The sequence below is a fragment of the Manis javanica genome, chromosome 2, assembly GCF_040802235.1.
Source record: "Manis javanica isolate MJ-LG chromosome 2, MJ_LKY, whole genome shotgun sequence".
In the NCBI taxonomy this organism is placed as follows: domain Eukaryota; kingdom Metazoa; phylum Chordata; class Mammalia; order Pholidota; family Manidae; genus Manis; species Manis javanica.
The window spans coordinates 133,742,637-133,764,779 of NC_133157.1; the positions used below are offsets into that span (position 1 = coordinate 133,742,637).

Here is a 22,143-nt window from a genome sequence, read left to right on the forward strand (position 1 = left end):
AGGAGGAAAGTTATTTCATAGTTTTGTGGACCAAAGGGCCCAGTCTACACAATTAAACTTCACCAGCACAGACTTGGTGACCGAGGTCCCTGTACTTCATCCATGACACTCAAACAGGCACAGATTTCTCACCTCAGAACATTTTATCACAGTCTCTGTATATGGCTACATCCAGTGTGTACTTGCCATCTTTTCTCTAAAGTGGCCTTTGTGTAGTGCCCTTGTGCTAAACAAAAAGGGACAACTAATCTCACTGTGACGGTATATTTGATTTTCAATCTGTCTTCAGAAATATGTTTAGTTCAAGTCTAGAAACGGTTTTAAATATAGAGACAAATCTGGATTATTCTCATCATGCACCTCGATTCTTATACATGAGGTAATTGTTTTAGGGGGAAAATGTTGTGAAACTCTATGTCATGAGCAACCAAACATATACTATAAACGTGTTCCAGATGATGTTAGAAAACTATCTTGATTGATCAAAAGTATACATAAATGAGAAATAAAATTTGGTGAGTAGCTTTCTACTGGTCTTTAAGCCATATAGTTGATATTCTTTTATTTCTTTATAAATACCACATAACTTGTAACCCAACAAGCATTTACTGACATTATTAAAAATAACAGTGCCCAGCTATTGAGGTATTCTTATGCATATTTTAGGGAAGAAGAACTCCAATATATTTAATAACTAGCCCAAGGTCACAGAGTAAGAGGCTGAACTGAAACTACCTACCCTGTCTTCTCTTTTCACTTATATTAACCATATGGAAACCAAATACTCAGACGGCTCTGGAGTGAACTTTTCTAAAAAAACAGAACAACTTAAAACCAAACTACTATATGAATATCAAATAAATAGGCCTAAGCATAACAGATGGACTGACTGTTGGCTATTCTGAATTCTACATTTCTCTGTATCTGTCAAGACTCTATACAAAAATTTTGTGATAGCAACATCATTATCCCCAATGTGATGTCAATATTTGGCATAACTTGGAATCTTCAAAGTAGAGTTGGAGTTTGAACAAAGTTGGAGTTCAAATACTGTGGCATGTTAGTAAATCTAGAATGTTTGACTACATATTTATGTTATAAACGAAGAATTTTTTTTAATGTAGTATGTCATCTCTGAACTTCAATTTCTTCATATAAATGGGGATAATATTTACCATGTAGAATTATTGTAAGGATGAAATGAGGTAATATATGTAAAAAGCTCCTAGCACAGTATCTATTGCCAGCAAAGTTAAAACTGGAAGGATGGAGGGAGTCTAGTAACCATAATGTTGCTCATGTAATTATAGATTAATGATACCAAAATTTTTTTAAAAAGCAAAAAAAACCCCAAAAATCTGGAAGGAAAAGGAAACAGACCATCTGGCCTCTCTACTATTACATACGGAGGCAATGAGGCTAAGAATCCTGGTCTGACATTACTCAACAATATGTAGCAAAACCCAGATAGGTGTGTTCTAAATTCAGTGGGCTTTCCACTACACCAGCAGTTCTCAAAGACTGGTCCAGAGAACTCCCACCCCTAGAGCCCCCAAGACCCTTCCAGGGGCTCCATGAGGTCAAAATTCCATTACAATACTAAACTATTAGTTTCCTTTTTCACTTTTATTCTCATGAGCATAGGTGGAATTTTCCCAGAAATTACATGATGTGTGATGTCATTCTCTGAACGCTAATGAAATGTGTGCTTGTATATTATGCCTTCTGGAATTTTCTGAGGCAAGAGATCCAAGACTGTTTCTCAAAGTGTGGGACACGGATCCCTTGGGGTTTCTGAGAATCTTGTAAGTCTGACATCAAAATCATTTTCATAAGAATTCTCAATGTTATTTGCTTTTTTCACTGTGTTGACATTTGTGCTGATGGTGCAAAAGCAAGGTTGGGGGTAGGAAGGATGGGTGGATAGAACTGCTACCATGGCACTAATCAAGGCAGTGCCACCAGACTGTTGTACTGGTACCATGTTCCCCCCCACGCCCATGCACTTGCAATAAAAAATAAAACGTCAGTTTCCCTTACAATGCCCTTAACGAAGAAAATATTAATTTTAATAGTCCTTAAGTATTCATCATTTTAATAGTACATATATCAAAATGAAAAGTACATATAAAACACTTATACATACTAAAGTACCATGGTTGCCTTGAGTAAAAGCATTTGTAAGAATGTTTGAGGTGCACACTGAACCTTTTTTCATTGAACATTTTACTGAAAAGAATGCCGAACATTTATTGAAACTTGGATATTTGGAAGACATACTTTTAAAAAACAAACTTAGGCAAAACCACAATGAAGGCATCACATCACACCAGTCAGAATGGCCGCCATCCAAAAGACAAGAAACATGTGCTGAAGAGGATGCGGGGAAAAGGGAGCCCTCCTTACAGTGCAGGAGGGGATGTAAACTGAGGCAGCCTCTATGGGCAGCAGTATGGAGAGTTCTGAAGAAACGAAGAAATACCATACTTTGCCGCCCAGCCTGGGAGAGTTCCTGCGACGCTGCGCATGCGCGGGAGGTGCACGCGCTGACGAAATGTAATTGCTAGCTTTGACCTCACTCCCGTTATATCTGGACTTGCCGGAAGAGTGCCCCACGTCACACTTCCGGAGAGGATTCCCAGCGCTCCGCCTCAGACCTTAATGCTCCGGAAGACCAGCGTGCAGACGGGTCTCAAAGCCTCAGAGCGCGATTGTGCAGGAACGTTGGCGTCCTTGAGCGCTTCGGTCGCAGTCGATTGGCGGGAGCGACAGGAGGGCGGCAGCTCGCCCCGCCTTCGGTGCCGTCTGTCAGGCCACCACCGCTCCACTGTCCACCACCTCTTCTCACCGGAAAGGGAGGGCGCCGGGGGTCCCTGCGCGTCAGTCCTGAGGACGCCGGGCGTGGCACCACCGCGCGATCTTGACCTCAGGCGCGGTCCGGCGCGCGATTGGCAGGCAGGCATGTGGCGCGCTCTGGCACGAGCTCGGGCTATTGGGCGCGCGGCGCCGGTAGGCGGAGCCTGGAAGCGAGGTCTTAAGGCCGCGGAGCAGGAGTGCGCTGACAGCCAGCGCCTGAGGTACGGAGGGAGTCAGGATTTGTTTACGGCTGTTGTTGGAAGTGGGGCCGTCGGGGCGGGACCTGCGGAAGCGCGCGGACGGACGGCGCCGAGGTTAACGGGAGGATGGGATCGGGAGACGGGGCTGTTGGGGCCGGAGTGTGGCGGGGACCCGGAGGATGGGTGGGGGGCGCCCCGGGCCGCACGCTGAGCTCTCCGCCCGCTCGGCCTCAGACCCCCGGGATCCCCGAGACGCGCCAGGACAATGCCGGAGATCGACACCAGCCACTTGGACGAGCAGCAGGTGCAGCTGCTGGCGGAGATGTGCATCGTCATCGACGAGCACGACCACAATATTGGGACCGACAGCAAAAAGAACTGCCATCTGAACGAGAATATCGAGAGAGGTGCGGCCGGGCGCCCGAGCGTCTCGAGTGGGGCAGGGGCGCCGCTGGAGAGGCGGGGACCCTGCCCTGGTGACCGTGCTTCCCGTTTGCAGGGCTGCTGCACCGCGCCTTCAGCGTGTTTCTGTTCAACACCGAGGACAAGCTGCTACTGCAGCAGAGGTCGGACACCAAGATTACCTTCCCAGGTCAGGGCCCGCGGTGGCGTTGGGCGGGGGGGGGGCTGGTTTGCGGCCTGGCGGGGAGGGAAACCTGACTTCCCCGTTCCGCAGAAGAGCAGCCGACGCCGTTACCAGGCCGAGTGACACTATTGTAGCTACTTTGCACGTGTCAGGAGTCCCGCTGCTTTTTCGTTTGAAACGTTAACCTGCGGCCGTGTTACCTTGTTCCAGGTTGCTTTACCAACACCTGTTGCAGTCATCCTTTAAGTAATCCCAGAGAGCTTGAAGAAAAGGATGCTATTGGAGTAAAACGAGCGGCCCAGAGGCGGTTAAAGGATGAATTAGGAATTCCCATGGAGGAGGTAACTGGCTTGACTGCGCAACCTAGTAAGCCGAAATCTTCCCTGGAAGTCTAAACGTACAATTTTAAATTCAAGTGGAAGTGTTCGCGGTGCAACCTCGAGTTACTGGCCTCAAAAACCACCTTGAGTAAAGATGATTTAAATTTTGATTTTTCGGTAATATCAGAGTTTTACCTCAGTGCAGAAATAGATTGATCTGTTAACCAGTACGTAAATTATTTTTATAATTGATCACATCAAAGATGCTTATTTTCTTGTGGAAATCTGTAGGAATGTGAACTACAAATCTGTTGAGTGAACCATCTTTTCCTGAATTGCCCCCTATAAAACCTCTTCTCATCTAGCTGAAGTGGTATTTCTCTCTACCAAAAAGTAATATTAAGATCTTCTTGTTTTAGTGGGTTTTAAATTATTTTGATAAAATCAAGTTATATTTTTGGTCCTATGTAAATAGTCTCTCAAACGGGTAGAGAAACGGGTCATACTTAACCACTGTATTCAAGGTAACAGTCTCTCAAAACAGTAGTATTTCCATACATCAATAGTATAGTTGTTTTCAAGGTGTTACTGAAATGTGGTGGGTCAGTTTAGGTTACTTTTTTTATTGTTGATGTTATTTTCATTCTAGGTTCCTCCAGAAGACATTAATTACCTAACCCGAATTCACTACAAAGCTCAATCTGATAGCACCTGGGGAGAACATGAAATTGATTATATCTTGTTTGTGAGGAAGAATGTAACTCTGGATCCAAACCCCAATGAGATTAAAAGCTACTGCTACATGTCAAAAGAAGAATTGGAAGAGCTCCTGAAAAAGGCAGCCAGTGGTGAAGTTAAGATAACTCCATGGTTTCAAATTATCGCAGAAACTTTTCTCTTTACGTGGTGGGGTGACCTGAATCATTTGAATCAGTTTGTTGACCATGAAAAAATACATAGAATGTAGTAAATGTGGAGATGAATGATGAATACTAAAAAACTTCCAAGTGAACTTAAATTTTTTTTTTAATCTGGCTCTCCATTAGAATTCTCATTTGAAACAATACTTTACAACCAGTGTTTGTGTGGGAAATAGTCACTTCTTAACTGTGTATCACACACCCTATATATGTGCACTGCTATAGACATTTATGAGATTGTAAATAAGAGCAAATAATTTAACCTGTCTAAACATAGTCCTGACATGTTTTACAAGTCAATGAAGCTCTTCATTTTTGATATGTGATAAGCATTTTCAGAAAATAGAGCATTTTGCTGTTTGCCAGGTGCTCTCTATATATATCATCATGGTCCAGAAAAACCTGCAATGGAAACTGCTTAGCTACTTAAAAACAGTCCAAATTAACTTCACATAGTAACAGAAAACTAGTAGAGCAGGTTCAAGGGAAGTTAAATGGTATATATTCTAATTTCTGTCATTCTAAGTTGATTTTGTGGTTTGGTAATTAGACAGGTTAGGTTAAATCTTTTAAATGGTCTTAAGCAATTAGTAAAGTCTGTGTTTTCAGAATTACGGGCTCTTTGGAAAACAGGTCATACTTAACCACCGTGTTTCCTAATCTTGGCTCTGTTGACATTTGGGCTGGATAATTCTCTGTTTCGGGGTTTCTCCTGCGCAGTGGAGGCTGTTTGACACAATCCCTAGATTCCACCCACCAAATGCCAATCCCCCATGACAGCCACAACACACCAGGCCAAAGGTCTCCTGCAGGGCAGTCACCCCCAGTTTAGAACCACTGTTTACAACTCAGGCCATACTGTAGGGGGGAAAATTCACAGAAAAGCTAATATTCATGTTAAACATGGAATATGTATGTGTATGTTAATAAGCTGTACCTTGACTAATGCACTTTTTAAAACTCTTGCCACAGATTTCTCAAGATTTGCCACCTTACAGTAGCTATGTTACCCTTGAATGCTACACTATAATAACCAAGAAAAAGATTAAAAATTGTTTCTTACAAAGTTAAAAGGCTTTATGCTTATAAATTCAGTAGAGAAATCTGTTTCTTAAGAACAGTTAATTTCAGGCAGGACTGTAGAGCAAGTATTTTATTGTATTGCAAAACCAATTTTAATACTGTTTAGTTTGTTGAAATGTTAATAGTAGATTAACCTGCCAACGTAGCTTAAACATAAATGCCTTATAGCTTCAAAATACATTTATAATATTTCTAGTCCTTTATAGTTGTCTTCCACACATAGCAAGCTAATTCAGTAGCTACACTTGCTGCCTCTTGGACCTTATAGCCTTAGACTCAGCAAGTGGAGAAATGACCACTGTTGTACTAGAATGCTCCTCCAAAATGTGAACTCCTTAGGACTATTTTATCTTTTTAAAGCCAAATCAGAGTTTAAAATTTTTTTCAAGTGTTTAAAATTCAGTATCCAAATAAAATCCTGTTTGATGCTGGAAAAACCACTGATCACTCATTTAAGGGCCAGAGGTGGCCTTCTGTAAAATCGTTTATTCAGTCCCCACGTGTGTTACCCAGAGAACGAGCAAAAAGATACTGTGGGATGAAGGAGGGCACTCACTTGGCAGAGGGGACAGGTACAGATGGAAGGACAAGCTCTCCGACCTTGGGGCATGTTCACAGTCAGTGGAGCATGTCTGCTCCCTGGGAATGCAGCCACAATCACTGCAAGGGGCTGGGGGCAGAGGCTAAGCCATAGGGGCTGAAGCTGACCAAAAGTCACTGGTTTAGTGGCCACACCTTCCCCTGGAAGAGGCAAGCCTCCAGAGTTCCAAACTAGATGAGAGCAGATTCTGCTGGTGCAGCTGTTCAGATGGAGACAGATTCCTGCTGCCTCATGCTCCACCTTCTCAGACACCACTCGAGTTTGTTTCTCTCCATATAATCTTTTCCAGCTGTGTGTGTGTGAAATTTTACTTGCCCAAATGCAGTATTATTTAAACACACCTATGTATAAGAAAAACACTACTAGACTGTCCCACACAGGTGAGCTGAGGAAGTGCTCCATGGTCAGCAAGGACTTGCTGAGCAGAGTGCATCCCTCTGAAAGTCACGAAGTAGGGTAATGGGACTCTCATGGTTAAGTGGCATTTAATTTCCCACATTTTACCATGCTTGGGTGTCTTGAGTTGACATGTACCTCACGATTCCCATTGACAGTATCAAAAACACCCCCAGGAGGTGCTTCTGTGGTGCTAGTGTATTGTGGTGTTTTATTGGACATGTAATCTTGGACGGCTGAAGCAGGGAGTGCCCACATTTGATTACTGTAGTGCCTCAGAACACTTTATTCTATAAAATACAATAATTCTTTGCCTTGAAAACAAAAAACTTATTTTCCCTTTTCATTTAACCAAACTGACAGCAAGCAATTCGTAACCTAAAAAAAAAGTGAATATACTTTATTTTGGAAATTTATTTTGGATAAAATAATTGCAGACAGACTACAGTGGTTCATACATTGTAGACAAAGACTAGAAAATAATTTAGGCTGGAGCTTCAATACCCCATAACTCATGTGTACTTATGTCTGCAGGGCAGAGCTGGTAGCCTTCAGGCCATGGTAAGTGGATATGTTTTCTCTGCAAAAAAAGACTGTTCAGGTACACTGAACCACAGATCAGAAGAGAGTAAGATCTTCCCCATCAAAAACAGTCAAATCAATAAATCTCCACTTCTGCAAATCTAAAGCAATCAAAACTCCATTAATGCAGAAACCACTGTCTAACCAAAACATGTAGTATGTACAGTGGTAAGAATTTGCCACACTTGTATAGTTATATAGTTACAAACTTTAGCTATTTCATTATTTGCAGTTCATAGATCAAGCCTCACTTTTGTGAAACCATACCAGACCCAAACAAGAAACAGTTTAGGTTGCAATGGACACTTATCTCCTGTCCTTTTTTCCAGCTTTCCTCTTTCCAGAGAGCAGGTGCTTTGGCTTCATATCAAACACATGCCTGTCTGCCTCCCCCCTCTTCCCCAAGCGATTCATCTTCTTCTGTGCACTCTTCATCATCGTCTTGGCTTTCTTCACCATCTGTAAGGGGGAAGGAAACAATGCATCTGCTAATGAGAACCCGATCTCCATGTGTATTTTCCTTACCCATCTTGGAAGCCAGGTCTGTTCTACAAAAAGACCCAGATTAAGTCTCATTCACAGCAGTCTTCCCTGGACCACCACAGTTATCTGGACAGACTACCCAGTATCTGAGATGCCAGGATGAAAATTCATCTGGACAAGGTTCGTTTGGACCTGGAGGACTGGAGTGCATCTGTTCTAACTCCCTCTTAGACAAACGAAGAAACAGTGGCTTGTGAAACTGTACTACTCACATCTGAATGACAAGTGGCAGTGAAGCATTAAAACCCAGATCTATAAATGGAGACAGCATAGTACACTGCAAAACTCAGGCATGCATAACCTGGACTGCCTGCCAGTTTATATACAGACTCTCCTTTTTCAAAATGCTCAATTTTCATGTTTACTTAATAAAAAGTTTGAGCAAAAAAGTACTATGTACACCAAAGTCTTTCCCAAAAGACTAACCAAAACAGCTCCCTCTGAGCTGGTTCCCTGCCTGGGTTTGTTGTTGGAGAGGGCCCAGGCTTCCAGGTTCTGAGCATGACCTTTAACAGCCACAGGACACCATGCTCCTGTCCACCCCCAGAAGGGATGCCAGTAGGGATTGGTGCCCTAGGGCCAAGGTCCAGGGATACCCAACTGCAGCCCCCAGGGTACAGCACAGCAAACCCACCTGCAGGCCTCGCCCCCCCTTGTGTAACCAACACAGAGGCTACGCTTCTTTAACCACACATCATAGAGACCTACCTTGCCATCCCGGAGCCCTGAGATGTCACGTGGCACTCGAGAGCAGCTGTGGCTCCGGGCTGCTGAACTGGGTGGGACTGAGTCTTGCCGCTTCCTTTTCCTGGTCACACTCCGAGACCTTCTGGCCTGGACTGCATAATGCGCCTGAAAAACAGACAGCAAACCGTCTCTTCAGGATCCTGGCTTCGCTTCCAGGCCTGGTAACAAGCATGAAATTATATGGCAAGGGGAAAGGACACTTAGGGACTTTTAGCACCATCATCAAATGAGCTAGAGATCTTTAAACGTCACAAAGTTAATTTCAACTTATTGGTCAAATAGTGTTTCTCATGTTAACAGCTGCTTTTTGTTACAGCTGATTTTAACTCCGTTTAAAACACTCTACTGAGAGCTTCCCATTCTAGTGTTTTCCCTCACCCTAGATCACTAGACTAGCTTCACAACTTACATTCCAGATGCAGCGGCCCCTCCTTCACACCTCCATCTCGGAGCATCTGTCTACACAGGATGGAATATCGGAAGCCACCCTCAAGAGTAAGCAGTGACACAGGGTCACGTCTGGAACAGTGCTGCAGTCTGCCCTGGGACACGTTAGCTCTGTTCACAGTGGTGGGCACCTCTCACCCTCATCACTAGCCTGGACACAAGGATAACAACTGCCTCAGACAGCACACAGATGTAAGCCCAGCACTTAACAACCAGAAGTCAAGCTGTATCTGTACATTAAAATAATACTCCCTGTAAGGAAGTACTCTCAGACATCGCTGACTAAAATCAAATTAGTCCAATCCTTTTGGAAAAGAACTTTAATGCAATGTTAGTCTTTGATTTTGGATATTCCACTTCTGGGATTGTCTTAAAAAAATCATTCCAGAATATAGAAAAGTTCTTTATTTATATAAAGATTTATGTGCTCCAGCATAACTCATCAAGCAGAAAGAGTTGTAATTCTAACAGGTACAAGAAATGCCTTCTAATCTTTGGGCTCCCAGGAAAACTTCTAAGTCCAAGCCTAAATTCCTCTCACATTGAGAGAGAACACAACCTCCTATTTATCTGATAACTCAACTGAAGTTACTTAAAGCACTATAAGAAAGCACTTGTCACCAAAATCAGAGTTCAAGTAAAAAGATTATGTAGGACATAACTTTATCTGCTTTGTTCTTCAATACTCCATTCCAATTTGTATTTTTCCCTAACACAAATTCTTCTATTTTATTATATGAATTTCTTATATGTCACCTTACATTCTTAGAGGTGATAGCAAACAAATTTTTAAATTGCAAGCAATCCAAAAAGCCTAAAATAAACAAACTAAATTTTTTTACTCAATCAAAAATGTGAGAAAATTACCCTAAAATGAAAAATGTTTACGTCACAATGAAAAGTAGATGTGACATGTGTAATGGGATTACAAATATATGTTAAGGAAATAAAGATGAAAGCCCTCTGGTGAGGAAATGAATAAAGAGGCATCTACATGTAAACCTAGTCTGTTTTGTGTACTGGAACCACAAGTGACTTTTTTCCAGTTTTGAGTATTTTCCAAATTTTCCATTAACCTGGAATGGAAGATAATGTATATACACATATAATAATACACTGACAAAAAGCAAAAAAAACAAAGAAGATGCACTAGGCCACCTCACATAACTGCCATTAACTAGAACTGACTATTCCAGGGAACCCGCCCTCCCTCAGGAATGAGGTGTATTTGAGGATGATGGAGTAAGCAAGGTCTTCCCAAATTCTCCTCGAGTCAGGAGAAGAGCTGCACTCAACATGGTCCTGTAAGCCACAAGCCCAGAGTCACCTGAGAGGGAAAAGGACACCATGTGCTCAATGCATTCAATGCTTGACCAGCCACTTCCCTAAAGACCTTGTGCCAATGAAGCTCCTCACCAGAAATACAGCAAGTTCTTGTTTCCTTTTTAATCGACTACTATCCTATAGCTTCTTGAGGCCCTGGTTTTCTAAGACAATGCTGTGCCCAGCTCCATAAGCTCTGAGAGCCCTATACACTCACACTGTCCTTATCATCCATGTCAACTCCAAGAGTGCGCATCTCATTCTCCAACACTTTCCGCTGAACCTGAAAAGGAGGAGAAAACAGTGTTTGTTTTAAGCAAAACTAGCTTGATGAAATGTTAAAAATTCAAGGGAAAAATGTTCCTTTCACAGTGATCTATGATACACTTCCCTTAGAAATAACACGTTTTCCTTGGGTTCATGTTCATGTTTCATTAAATCCCATGAAAATGAACATTTCCTTGGCAATTGCCATGTTTAAGATGTGTGACTTTATGTTCTCAATTCTGCACAACTCTGCAGGGACTGCTCCATGTACATAGGTCACGAAGGCTGAGGTCAGAGGTGAGCCCAAGATACAGACTCCAGAGGCCAACCTCTCCTCCCAAAGTCACTAAGCACCTGGGGTGCCATGACATGTATGCCTGTCAGAAGCCAGTGCTTCGCCATCATATGGAAATTATTCACACAGACAGATGCCCACATCACATGGGAACAATTCACACAGACAGAGGCGTCTGGAATCTCATTATTGCCCTTCTCTCCCATTACACCATAGCTGCTCTGCACATTGCCTCTCCTTGGAGAGCTGACCTGCCCCATCCTCTGCCATGATTTGGAGACAACCACAGCCTCACTGTCACCCTCACAGGAACATGGAGCCGGAGAGAAGGACATTCACAATGATAGAGCTGAGGGCTGCAAGGAATCACAACACCATGTGACTCATCTGTGCCTAACACCACCACGAGTCCCAGGAGCCAGTATGCCACCTCTGGAGCTAGGTTAGGTCGTGCTGTGTCTGTAACCTGCAATAGATGAGTTCTGCCTGACGAGAAACTGAAGAACACACTGACTGATGGCTGTACTCTCTACAGTCAAATTATGACCCTATGTGTACAAATGCAAATGCTCAAGCTGAAAGTCACCTTTCAAAAAAGGCCACAACCATCAGAATGTAAACAAGAGACTCAGAGTCATATATCACCAACAAAACCAAGTATGTGCAAACTCACAGCCACATTGGAGTTGAAATGCTGTATTGAGCAATGGCTTTATAGGAACCCAACACACAAAGAGCAACTTGCCTTCTTAGCCGTCCGAGGCATTCTGGGTCCCTGTGTATTCTTCTCTTTGGATTGCAGAATCTTCAGCTTCTTCTTTTCTCTAATTTGTTTTGCCAGCTGTCGGATTTCCACCATTTCTTCATCCTCACTTTCAGACTCACTGTCATACTCCCCAGCAGCTGTTCTTAGCTCCTCTTCTTTTTCTAACTCTTCTAGTTTCTTCAAAAAGTCATAAATTGAACCATAGTGAAAACTCAAAAATAAGTGTAGCAACACTTACATGGGAACTACGTATCCCCTAGCCTTTGGAGATGCACTGAATGGAGGGTCTCCACACAGGGACCTGCTCTGCATGAGCACTGAGCTGACAACACCTCTTCACAGTTCTGTGCCATTTTTTTCATCTTTAAAAGCAACTACTCCAAATACCAGGGTTAAGGATGTGCAGACATCACCTCCCCTGGGATCTCACAGGCCCTCAGCAGGAGCAGGCTATGCGTGATCAGGGAGAAGGATGAGGGCAACCGGTACAAATGAGCCAAAAGCTGTGCTCGCAGCTGGTAGCCACACAAAGAACGGTAAAAATCATTTAACATACGAAACAAACCTGCATGATGTCAGGATCAATGTAATCAGCTATATTATGGCCCTGCCAGATCTCAGGTATCTTATCACATTTTTCAGATGAATTCATTATATCCCAGTATTCTAAAGTTAAAAAAAAATTACATTCATAAATACTTTGTACTGTGTCCAAATACCATGTCCCCACAATGAGTTATATAATTTAGGCATGTCAGTCTGAAAAGATTACAGAGCATTTGTGTTCCACACAACATAAACTGACAAAGATGCTTATGCGAGAATCACTCCAAACCCTTGCCAGGTCTTCCAGTGTCTTGAGACTAAGTGACTAGAGAAGGAAAGCAAACCTAAGGTGGAACGCAAAGGCACAGACAGGCGGTTGTTAACACTATCAACACAGTTTAGCATTTATATGCTACGGAAACTACAAGGGTAGTCCCATGACCTAAAGTCATAGAAAACACCACTGAAGGAAGAACTTGCAGAGCCCATTAGCATGCAACCTTACGTATTTAAAATTAAACTGACGACCTCACTGAAGGCCTTCAGCATGGCTCTAAAGCCCTTGTACACATGTGGGCATCCTGGAACCCCCAGGACACTACAGCCCTTACTCTGAAGATCCAAAATGTAGTCATCTCCCAGCTCCAGTTCAAGGTCTCGTTCCTGCAACAGCAAAGCAGAACTGTTAATCAGCTGCTTGACCTTCACTCCACAAGTGTTGAGGTCCCAGAAATGCTCCTCTCCCTATGCAGAGGCATGAATTTCAGCTCTTACTTCTGGCAGGGAAGCTAGCACAGCATCTGTTGGACATCTCACATCTGAACAGTACTCCCTGCCAAACCCCACCTACCAGGGCGAGTGACAGTAACCTACCCTCTTCCTCTCATGCTCCCCAGTTTCCATTCTCTTCCTGCGTGCCACAACTCCTTCTGGGATGAAAGGGGGCCTCTCCTGAGAAGACAATGTTGGAAATATTTAGGGGAAACACTTTGCTGAACGTGAAACAAACATGAAAACTGGAGACAAGTTCTCCATCTGCAAAGGAAACACAAAGCACTACCCAGATCAATCAAGCCACAGGTGACTTGGCGGAAGAGGGGAGGTGCAGGGAAGCCGGGAAGACCCAATAAGCTGATCCAAAACTTATTTAGAAAAAATAAACATTAAGATCATCAAGAAAAATTATGGACAAAGAAAGCAATACAGGAGAAATAAAGACTGATGAATGAGTGAATTTACAAATTCACTCAAGAATGTATGAGAATTCAATAGAAAGACAAACTATTCAATGACCAGTTCTGAGATGATAGCCAGTTGAAAACATAGATGGCAACTGACTCCATCTGATTCCTAAAAACAAAACAAATCCAACACTAAATGAGGCATTCCATTCAAAACAGGTAAAATATTAACCACCCTACAGAAGAAAAGGTACATCTTAAAGAATGTTTTTGGCTCTCTTATGCATGACACAAAACCCAGCAGCTGTAAAAGGAATATTAATATACACTAGTAGCTTAAAAATGTGTAATTTTTTTTTTGAGAGGGCATCTCTCATATTTATTGATAAATTGGTTGTTAACAATAAAATTCTGTATAGGGGAGTCAATGCTCAATGCACAATCATTAATCCATCTCAAGCCTAATTCTCGTCAGTCTCCAATCTTCTGAAGCATAACAAACAAGTTCTTATATGGTGAACGAATTCTTACACAGTGAATAAGTTCTTACATGGTGAACAGTACAAGGGTAGTCATCACAGAAACTTTCAGTTTTGATCACGCATTATGAACTATAAACAATCAGGACAAATATGAATATTCGTTTGATTTTTATACTTGATTTATATGTGGATCCCACATTTCTCCCTTTATTATTATTATTTTTATATTTAATAAAATGCTGAAGTGGTAGGTAGATGCAAGATAAAGGTAGAAAACATAGTTTAGTGTTGTAAAAGAGCAATTGTAGATGATCAGGTGTGTGTCTGTAGACTATGTGTTAATCCGAGCTACACAAGGGCAATAAAACATCCACGGATGCAGATTTCTCTCAAAACAGGGGGTGTGAGGTTCTAAGCTTCACCACTGTTGATTCCCAATTTATCACCTGATGGCCCCCCTGCAACTCTGCCTGTCTTAGGTTGTTCCTCCCTTGAGGAATCTTACCCGTCTCTGGCTAACCAGTCATCTTCTGGGGCCATACAGGGAGATGTAAAGTTGGTAAGTGAGACTGAAGCCATATTGTTTGAAAAGGTTAGCTTTTTACTACTTTCCAGATTTATGCCCTGTGGCTTCTATGTCCAGCATTTGTCTTGAGGTATCTTTACCACTTGGAGGAATAATGATACTTGGTAAATTCGTTATGAGGCACGAATTCTATTTAAGGGTTGTAATTAGGAGGAAGAAGAAAAGCTATAGAAGTAGCAGATGGAAGAAAACATGGGAGGATTGATTATTTCTTTGACATACCTTCTTGTGGAGTAACTTAAGCCTGTATAGGTTTTAAACTACTAACTAAATTGCACACACATATTAACATAATAGGAATACAGTTACATAAACAAAGCAGATCTAAAATTACCAGCCAACTCCAGTGAAGCCAAGAAAACCATTTAGGCACCCTAGGCATTTGTGAAAATTTGTCTATGATATGATGGATATTGTCCAACTGTACTTGAACAGTCTGAGAGAAATCAGACAAATTAAAGCACCCCATTTCTGGGAACTGTTCACATCCCATACGTTCTTTTAACAATAGATAGTCTGTAGTCGTAAGATTTTGGAGCACTACAACTTGCACTTCTCCTAATTCTTGGTTGAGTTGCAACAGTACAGATCCAGTCAAATTTGTTGTTTTACTGTATGCACAGGCCAGCTTAGATATCTCCTTCTTCATTCCAATGGCAAGTCCAGGAAACGGTGGGATGGATGCAGCTACAACTGCAGCATCGCCTGGATCTTTGTGGGGGTTTTTTGATGATCATCTTCTGGTATGAGTCTTCTAGAGAGTGCTGATGTTGGAAGTTCTTCATATCGTATCTTAGTTCATTTTCTGGGTAGCCAAATTAGGCTTTGATCTTCTGTATAAAAACAAAGTTTTTATACACTTTGATATGCCCTTTATACCACTGTGTAGAACTCATTGGAGGTCACCACACAGGAACTGCTTTTTTTTTTTTATTAAGAGAAAGGAATATTATCAGAAAAGTGTACCTCCATAGCCGATCATCTGACACCCTTTAAGTGATCAAAATTACGGATATTTAAAGCATGCGTTAATCTTTGATTTACCATTAGTTTTATCCTATCAAGGAGTAATCCCCCTTTTCTTTTTCTTTCTTTTTTTTTTAATCTTTAATCTACACTTACATGAAGAATACTATGTTTACTAGGCTCTCCCCTATACCAGGTCCCCCCTATAAATCACATTACAGTCGCTGTCCATCAGATAGCAAAATGTTGTAGAATCACTACTTGTCCTCTCTGTGTTGTACAGCCCCCCCTTTCTCCCTCCCCCATATGCATGCTAATCTTAATACCCCGTTTCATCTCCCCCCACTTAACCCTCCGTGCCCACCCATCCTCCCCAGTCCCTTTCCCTTTGGTACCTGTTAGTCCATTTTTGGGTTCTGTAATTCCACTGCTGTTTTGTTCCTTCAGTTTTACCTGTTCTTATACTCCTCAGATGAGTGAAATCATTTGGTATTTCTCTTCCTCCGCTTGGCTTATTTCACTGAGCATAATACCCTCCAGCTCCATCCATGTTGCTGCAAATGGTAGGATTTTCCCTCTTCTTATGGTATTCCATTGTGTATATGTACCACATCTTCTTTATCCATTCATCTACTGATGGACATTTAGGTTGCTTACAATTCTTGCTATTGTAAATAGTGCTGCAATAAACATAGGGGTGCATCTGTCTTTCTCAAACTTGATTGCTGTGTTCTTACGGTAAATTTCTAGGAGTGGAATTACTGGGTCAAATAGTAGGTCTGTTTTGAGCATTTTGATGAACCTCCATACTGCTTTCCACAATGGTTGAACTAATTTACATTTCCACCAGCAGTGTAGGAGGGTTCCCGTTTCTCCACAGCCTCGCCAACATTTGCTGTTGTTTGTCTTTTGGATGGCAGCCACCCTTACTGGTGTGAGGTGATACCTCATTGTAGTTTTAATTTGCATTTCTCTGATAATTAGCAATGTGGAGCATCTTTTCATGTGTCTGTTGGCCATCTGTATTTCTTTTTTAGAGAACTGTCTGTTCAGTTCCTCTGCCCATTTTTTAATTGCGTTATTTGTTTTTTGTTTGTTGAGGTGTGTGAGCTCTTTATATATTCTGGACGTCAAGCCTTTATCGGATGTGTCATTTTCAAATATATTCTCCCATACTGTAGGGTTCCTTTTTGTTCTATTGATGGTCTTTTAGTGTACGGAAGCTTATCAGCTTAATATAGTCCCATTTGTTCGTTTTTGCTGTTGTTTTCCTCGCCCGGGGAGATATGTTCAAGAAGAGGTCACTCATGTTTATGTCTAAGAGGTTTTTGCCTATGTTTTTTTCCAAGAGTTTAATGGTTTCATGACTTACATTTAGGTCTTTGATCCATTTTGAGTTTACCTTTGTATATGGGGTTAGACAATGGTCGAGTTTCATTCTCCTACATGTAGCTGTCCAGTTTTGCCAGCACCATCTGTTGAAGAGACTGTCATTTTGCCATTGTATGTCCATGGCTTCTTTATCAAATATTAATTGACCATATATGTTTGGGTTAATTTCTGGAGTCTCTAATCTGTTCCACTGGTCTGTGGCTCTGTTCTTGTGCCAGTACCAAATTGTCTTGATTACTATGGCTTTGTAGTAGAGCTTGAAGTTGAGGAGTGAGATCCCCCCTACTTTATTCTTCTTTTTCAGGATTGCTTTGGCTATTCGGGGTCTTTGGTGTTTCCATATGAATTTTTGAATTATTTGCTCCAGTTCATTGAAGAATGTTGCTGGTAATTTGAAAGGGATTGCATCAAATCTGTATATTGCTTTTGGCAGGATGGCCATTTTGACGATATTAATACTTCCTAGCCATGAGCATGGGATGAGTTTCCATTTGTTAGTGTCCCCTTTAATTTCTATTAAGAGTGACTTGTAGTTTTCAGGGTATAGGTCCTTCACTTCTTTGGTTAGGTTTATTCCTAGGTATTTTATTCTTTTTGATGCAATTGTGAATGGAATTGTTTTCCTGATTTCTCTTTCTATTGGTTCATTGTTAGTGTATAGGAAAGCCACAGATTTCTGTGTGTTAATTTTGTATCCTGCAACTTTCCTGAATTCCCGATGTTATTTCTAGTAGTTTTGGAGTGGAGTCTTTAGGGTTTTTTATGTACAATATCATATCATCTGCAAATAGTGACAGTTTAACTTCTTCTTTACCAATCTGGATTCCTTGTATTTCTTTGTTTTGTCTGATTGCCGTGGCTAGGACCTCCAGTACTATGTTGAATAACAGTGGGGAGAGTGGGCATCCCTGTCTAGTTCCTGATCTTAGAGAAAATGCTTTCATCTTCTCGCTGTTCAGTATAATGTTGGCTATGGGTTTATCATATATGGCCTTTATTATGTTGAGGAATGTGCCCTCTATTCCCATTTTGCTGAGAGTTTTTATCATGAATGGATGCTGAATTTTGTCAAATGCTTTTTCAGCATCTATGGAGATGATCGTGTGGTTTTTGTCTTTCTTTTCGTTGATGTGGTGGATGATGTTGATGGATTTTCGAATGTTGTACCATCCTTGCATCCCTGAGATGAATCCCACTTGGTCATGGTGTATGATTCTTTTGATATACTGTTGAATTCTGTTTGCTAATATTTTATTGAGTATTTTTGCATCTACATTCATCAGGGATATTGGTCTGTAATTTTCTTTTTTGGTGGGGTCTTTGCCTGGTTTTGATATTAGGGTGATGTTGGCTTCATAGAATGAGTTTGGGAGTATTCCCTCCTCTTCTATTTTTTGGAACACTTTAAGGAGAATGGGTATCATGTCTTCTCTGTGTATCTGATAAAATTCCGAGGGAAATCCATCGGCCCCAGGGTTTTGTTGTTCGGAAGTTTTTTGATTACTGTTTCAATTTCTTTGCTTGTAATTGGTTTATTTAACTTTTGTGTTTCTTCCATGGTCAGTCTTGGGAGGTTGTATTTTTCTAGGAAGTTGTCCATTTCTTCTAGGTTTTCCAGCTTGTTGGCATATAGGTTTTCATAGTAGTCTTTAATAATTCTTTGTATTTCTGTGGAGTCTGTCGTGATTATTCCGTTCTCATTTCTGATTCTGTTGATTTGTGTTGATTCTCTTTTTCTCTTAATAAGTGTGGCTAGAGGCTTATCTATTTTGTTTATTTTCTCAGAGAACCAGCTCTTGGCTTCATTGATTTTTGCTATTGTTTTATTCTTCTCAATTTTGTTTATTTCTTCTCTGATCTTTATTATGTCCCTCCTTCTGCTGACTTTAGGCCTCATTTGTTCTTCTTTTTCCACTTTTGATAATTGTGATGTTAGACTATTCATTTGGGATTGTTCTTCCTTCTTCAAGTGTGCCTGGATCGCTGTATACTTTCTTCTTAAGACTTCTTTCACTGCATCCCACAGAAGTTGGGGCTTGGTGTTGTTGTTGCCATTTGTTTCCATATATTGCTTGATCTCTATTTTAATTTGTTTGTTGATCCATTGATTATTTAGGAGCATGTTGTTAAGTCTCCATGTGTTTGTGAGCCTTTTTGTTTTCTTTGTAGAATTTATTTCTAGTTTTATACCTTTGTGTTCTGAAAAGTTGGTTGGTAGAATTTCAATATATTGGAATTCACTGAGGCTCTTTTTGTGAGCTAGTATGTGGTCTATTCTGGAGAATGTTCCATGTGCACTTGAGAAGAATGTATATCCTGTTGCTTTTGGATGTAGAGTTCTATAGAAGTCTATTAGGTCCATCTGTTCTAGTGTGTTCTTCAGTGCCTGTGTGTCGTTACTTATTTTCTGCCCGGTGGATCTATCCTTTGGGGTGAGTGGTGTGTTGAAGTCTTCTAAAATGAATGCATTGCAGTCTATTTCCCTCTTTAGTTCTGTATTTGTTTCACATATGCTGGTGCTCCTGTGTTGGGTGCATATATATTTAGAATGGTTATATCGTCTTGTTGGACTGAGCCCTTTATCATTATGTAGTGTCCTTCTTTATCTCTTGTTACTTTCTTTGTTTGGAAGTCTATTTTGTCTGATAGTAGTACTGCAACCCCTGCTTTCTTCTCACTGTTGTTTGCCTGAAATATGTTTTTTCCATCCCTTGACTTTTAGTCTGTGCATGTCTTTGGGTTTGAGGTGAGTTTCTTGTAAGCAGCATATAATGGGTCTTGCTTTTTTATCCATTCTATTACTCTCTGTCTTTTGATCGGTGCATTAAGTCCATTTACATTTCGGGTGACTATTGAGAGATATGTACTTACTACCATTGAAGGCTTTAGATTCGTGGTTACCAAAGGTTCAAGGTTAGCCTCTTTAGTATCTTACTGTCTAACTTAGCTCGCTTATTGAGCTGTTATATACACAGTCTGGAGATTCTTTTCTTCTCTCCCTTCTTATTCCTCCTCCTCCATTCTTCATATGTTGTGTGTTTTGTTCTGTGCTCTTTTTAGGAGTGCTCCCATCTAGAGCAGTCCCTGTAAGATGCCCTGTAGAGATGGTTTGTGGGAAGCAAATTCTCTCAGCTTTTGCTTGTCTGGGAATTGTTTAATCCTGCCAGCACATTTAAATGATAGTCGTGCTGGATACAGTATCCTTGGTTCAAGGCCCTTCTGTTTCATTGCATTAAATATATCATGCCATTCTCTTCTGGCCTGTAGGGTTTCTGTCGAGAAGTCTGATGTTAGCCTGATGGGTTTTCCTTTATAGGTAACCTTTTTCTCTCTAGCTGCCTTTAAAACTCTTTCCTTGTCCTTGATCCTTGCCATTTTAATTATTATGTGTCTTGGTGGTGTCCTCCTTGGATCCTTTCTGTTGGGGGCTCTGTGTATTTCCGTGGTCTGTTCGATTATTTCCTCCACCAGTTTGGGGAAGTTTTCAGCAATTATTTCTTCAAAGAGACTTTCTATCCCTTTTCCTCTTCTTCTTCTGGTATCCCTATAATACGAATATTATTCCTTTTGGATTGGTCACATAGTTCTCTTAGTATTGTTTCATTCCTGGAGATCCTTTTATCTCTCTCTATGTCAGCTTCTATACGTTCCTGTTCTCTGGTTTCTATTCCTTCAATGGCCTCTTGCATCTTATCCATTCTGCTTATAAATCCTTCCAGGGATTGTTTCACTTCTGTGATCTCCTTCCTGACATCTGTGATCTCCCTCTGGACTTCCTCCCATTGCTCTTGCATTTTTCTCTGCATCTCATCCCATTGCTCTTGCATTTTTCTCTGCATCTCCGTCAGCATGTTCATGATTTTTATTTTGAATTCTTTTTCAGAAGGACTGGTTAGATCTGTCTCCTTCTCAGATGTTGTCTCTGTGATCTTTGTCTGCCTGTAGTTTTGCCTTTTCATGGTGATAGAGATAGTTTGCAGAGCTGGTATGAGTGACAGCTGGAAGAGCTTTCCTTCTTGTTGGTTTGTGGCCTTCCTCTTATGGGAGAATAGCGACCTCTAGTGGCTTGTGCTTGGCAGCTGTGCACAGACAGGGCTTCTGCTACCTGCCTGGTTGCTGTGGAGTTTATCTCTGCTGTTGCTGTGGGTGTGGACTGGCTCGGGCTGCTCCTCCAAAATGGTGGAGTCCTGTTGGAGGGGGAGCGGCCGGGAGGCTATTTATCTCCGTAAGGGGCCTCTGTGCTCCCTGCTGCCCAGGGAGTTAGAGTGCCCAGAGATCCCCAGATTCCCTGCCTCTGGGCTAAGTGTCCTGTCCTGCCTCTTTAAGACTTCTAAAAAGCACTCTCCAAACCAGAACAACAACAGCAACAACAATAGGAAAAAAAAAAAAAGGAAAAACACGCAATTTTCTTTGTCCTCAGGCACCAGTCTCAGGCACCCGCTCACCGGTCTTGCTGTCCTGTTTCCCTAATATTGGGTTCCCTGTCCCTTTAAGGCTTCCAAAAAGCAGTTGGCAAAAAAAAAAATAAATAAATAAATAAAAAGCCGCTCCGTTTCTTTGTTCTCTGGCGTCAGCCTCAGGCACCTGCTCACCGGTCCTGCCGCCCTGTTTCCCTAGTATCCAGCACCCCACGCATGCACTGTGTCTGTGCTCTGGTCCAGAATCCTGGGGCTGGGTGTTCAGCAGTCCTGGGCTCTCTCTCCCTCCCTGCTGACTCCTCTCCTCCCACTGGGAGCTGCAGGGAGGGGCACTCGGGTCCCGCCGGGCCGGGGCTTGTATCTTACCCCCTTCACAAGGCGCTGGGTTCTCACAGGTGTGGATGTGGTCTGGATGTTGTCCTGTGTCCTCTGGTCTTTATTTTAGGAAGAGTTGTCTTTGTTATATTTTCATAGATAAATGTGGTTTTGGGAGGAGATTTGTGCTGTTCTACTCACGCCACCACCCTGGCTCCCAAAAATGTGTAATTTTTTTGATGTTAATAAAAACAAAAAGCAAATAACAAAAAGAAAAATATATTTACAGAACATACAAGAGTTCAACTTTAACATACAAGTTACA

The 22,143-nt window shown here is 41.7% G+C and overlaps 2 protein-coding genes across 4 annotated transcripts in view; one reads left to right on the forward strand and one right to left on the reverse strand.

Annotated features, from left to right (window-relative positions):
* Positions 1–2,686: 2,686 nt before the first annotated feature.
* On the forward strand, positions 2,687–5,955 carry IDI1 (isopentenyl-diphosphate delta isomerase 1). Of its 2 annotated transcripts, none has more exons than XM_017644542.3 (5): positions 2,687–3,077; positions 3,291–3,463; positions 3,556–3,648; positions 3,853–3,983; positions 4,612–5,955. In XM_017644542.3, exons 1-5 carry the CDS (start codon positions 2,962–2,964, stop codon positions 4,927–4,929), a joined length of 831 nt encoding a protein of 276 aa, XP_017500031.3. In that variant the 5' UTR covers positions 2,687–2,961; the 3' UTR covers positions 4,930–5,955. The 2 variants fall into 2 exon arrangements, with proteins under 2 accessions (XP_017500031.3, XP_017500032.3); XM_017644543.3 differs by having other exon boundaries at positions 2,688–3,170.
* A 1,381-nt stretch (positions 5,956–7,336) lies between these two features.
* Positions 7,337–22,143, reverse strand: part of GTPBP4 (GTP binding protein 4) — a 32,752-nt gene continuing 17,945 nt past the window's right edge. For both annotated transcript variants that reach the window (XM_036993702.2, XM_036993701.2), the window contains 7 exons: positions 13,352–13,429; positions 13,090–13,141; positions 12,498–12,598; positions 11,912–12,109; positions 10,822–10,887; positions 8,796–8,939; positions 7,337–8,003 (listed from right to left, as the gene is read on the reverse strand). In XM_036993702.2, the coding sequence (XP_036849597.2) occupies positions 7,851–8,003; positions 8,796–8,939; positions 10,822–10,887; positions 11,912–12,109; positions 12,498–12,598; positions 13,090–13,141; positions 13,352–13,429 (792 nt within the window). In that variant the 3' untranslated portion in view covers positions 7,337–7,850. The remainder of the gene's footprint in view (positions 8,004–8,795; positions 8,940–10,821; positions 10,888–11,911; positions 12,110–12,497; positions 12,599–13,089; positions 13,142–13,351; positions 13,430–22,143) is intronic.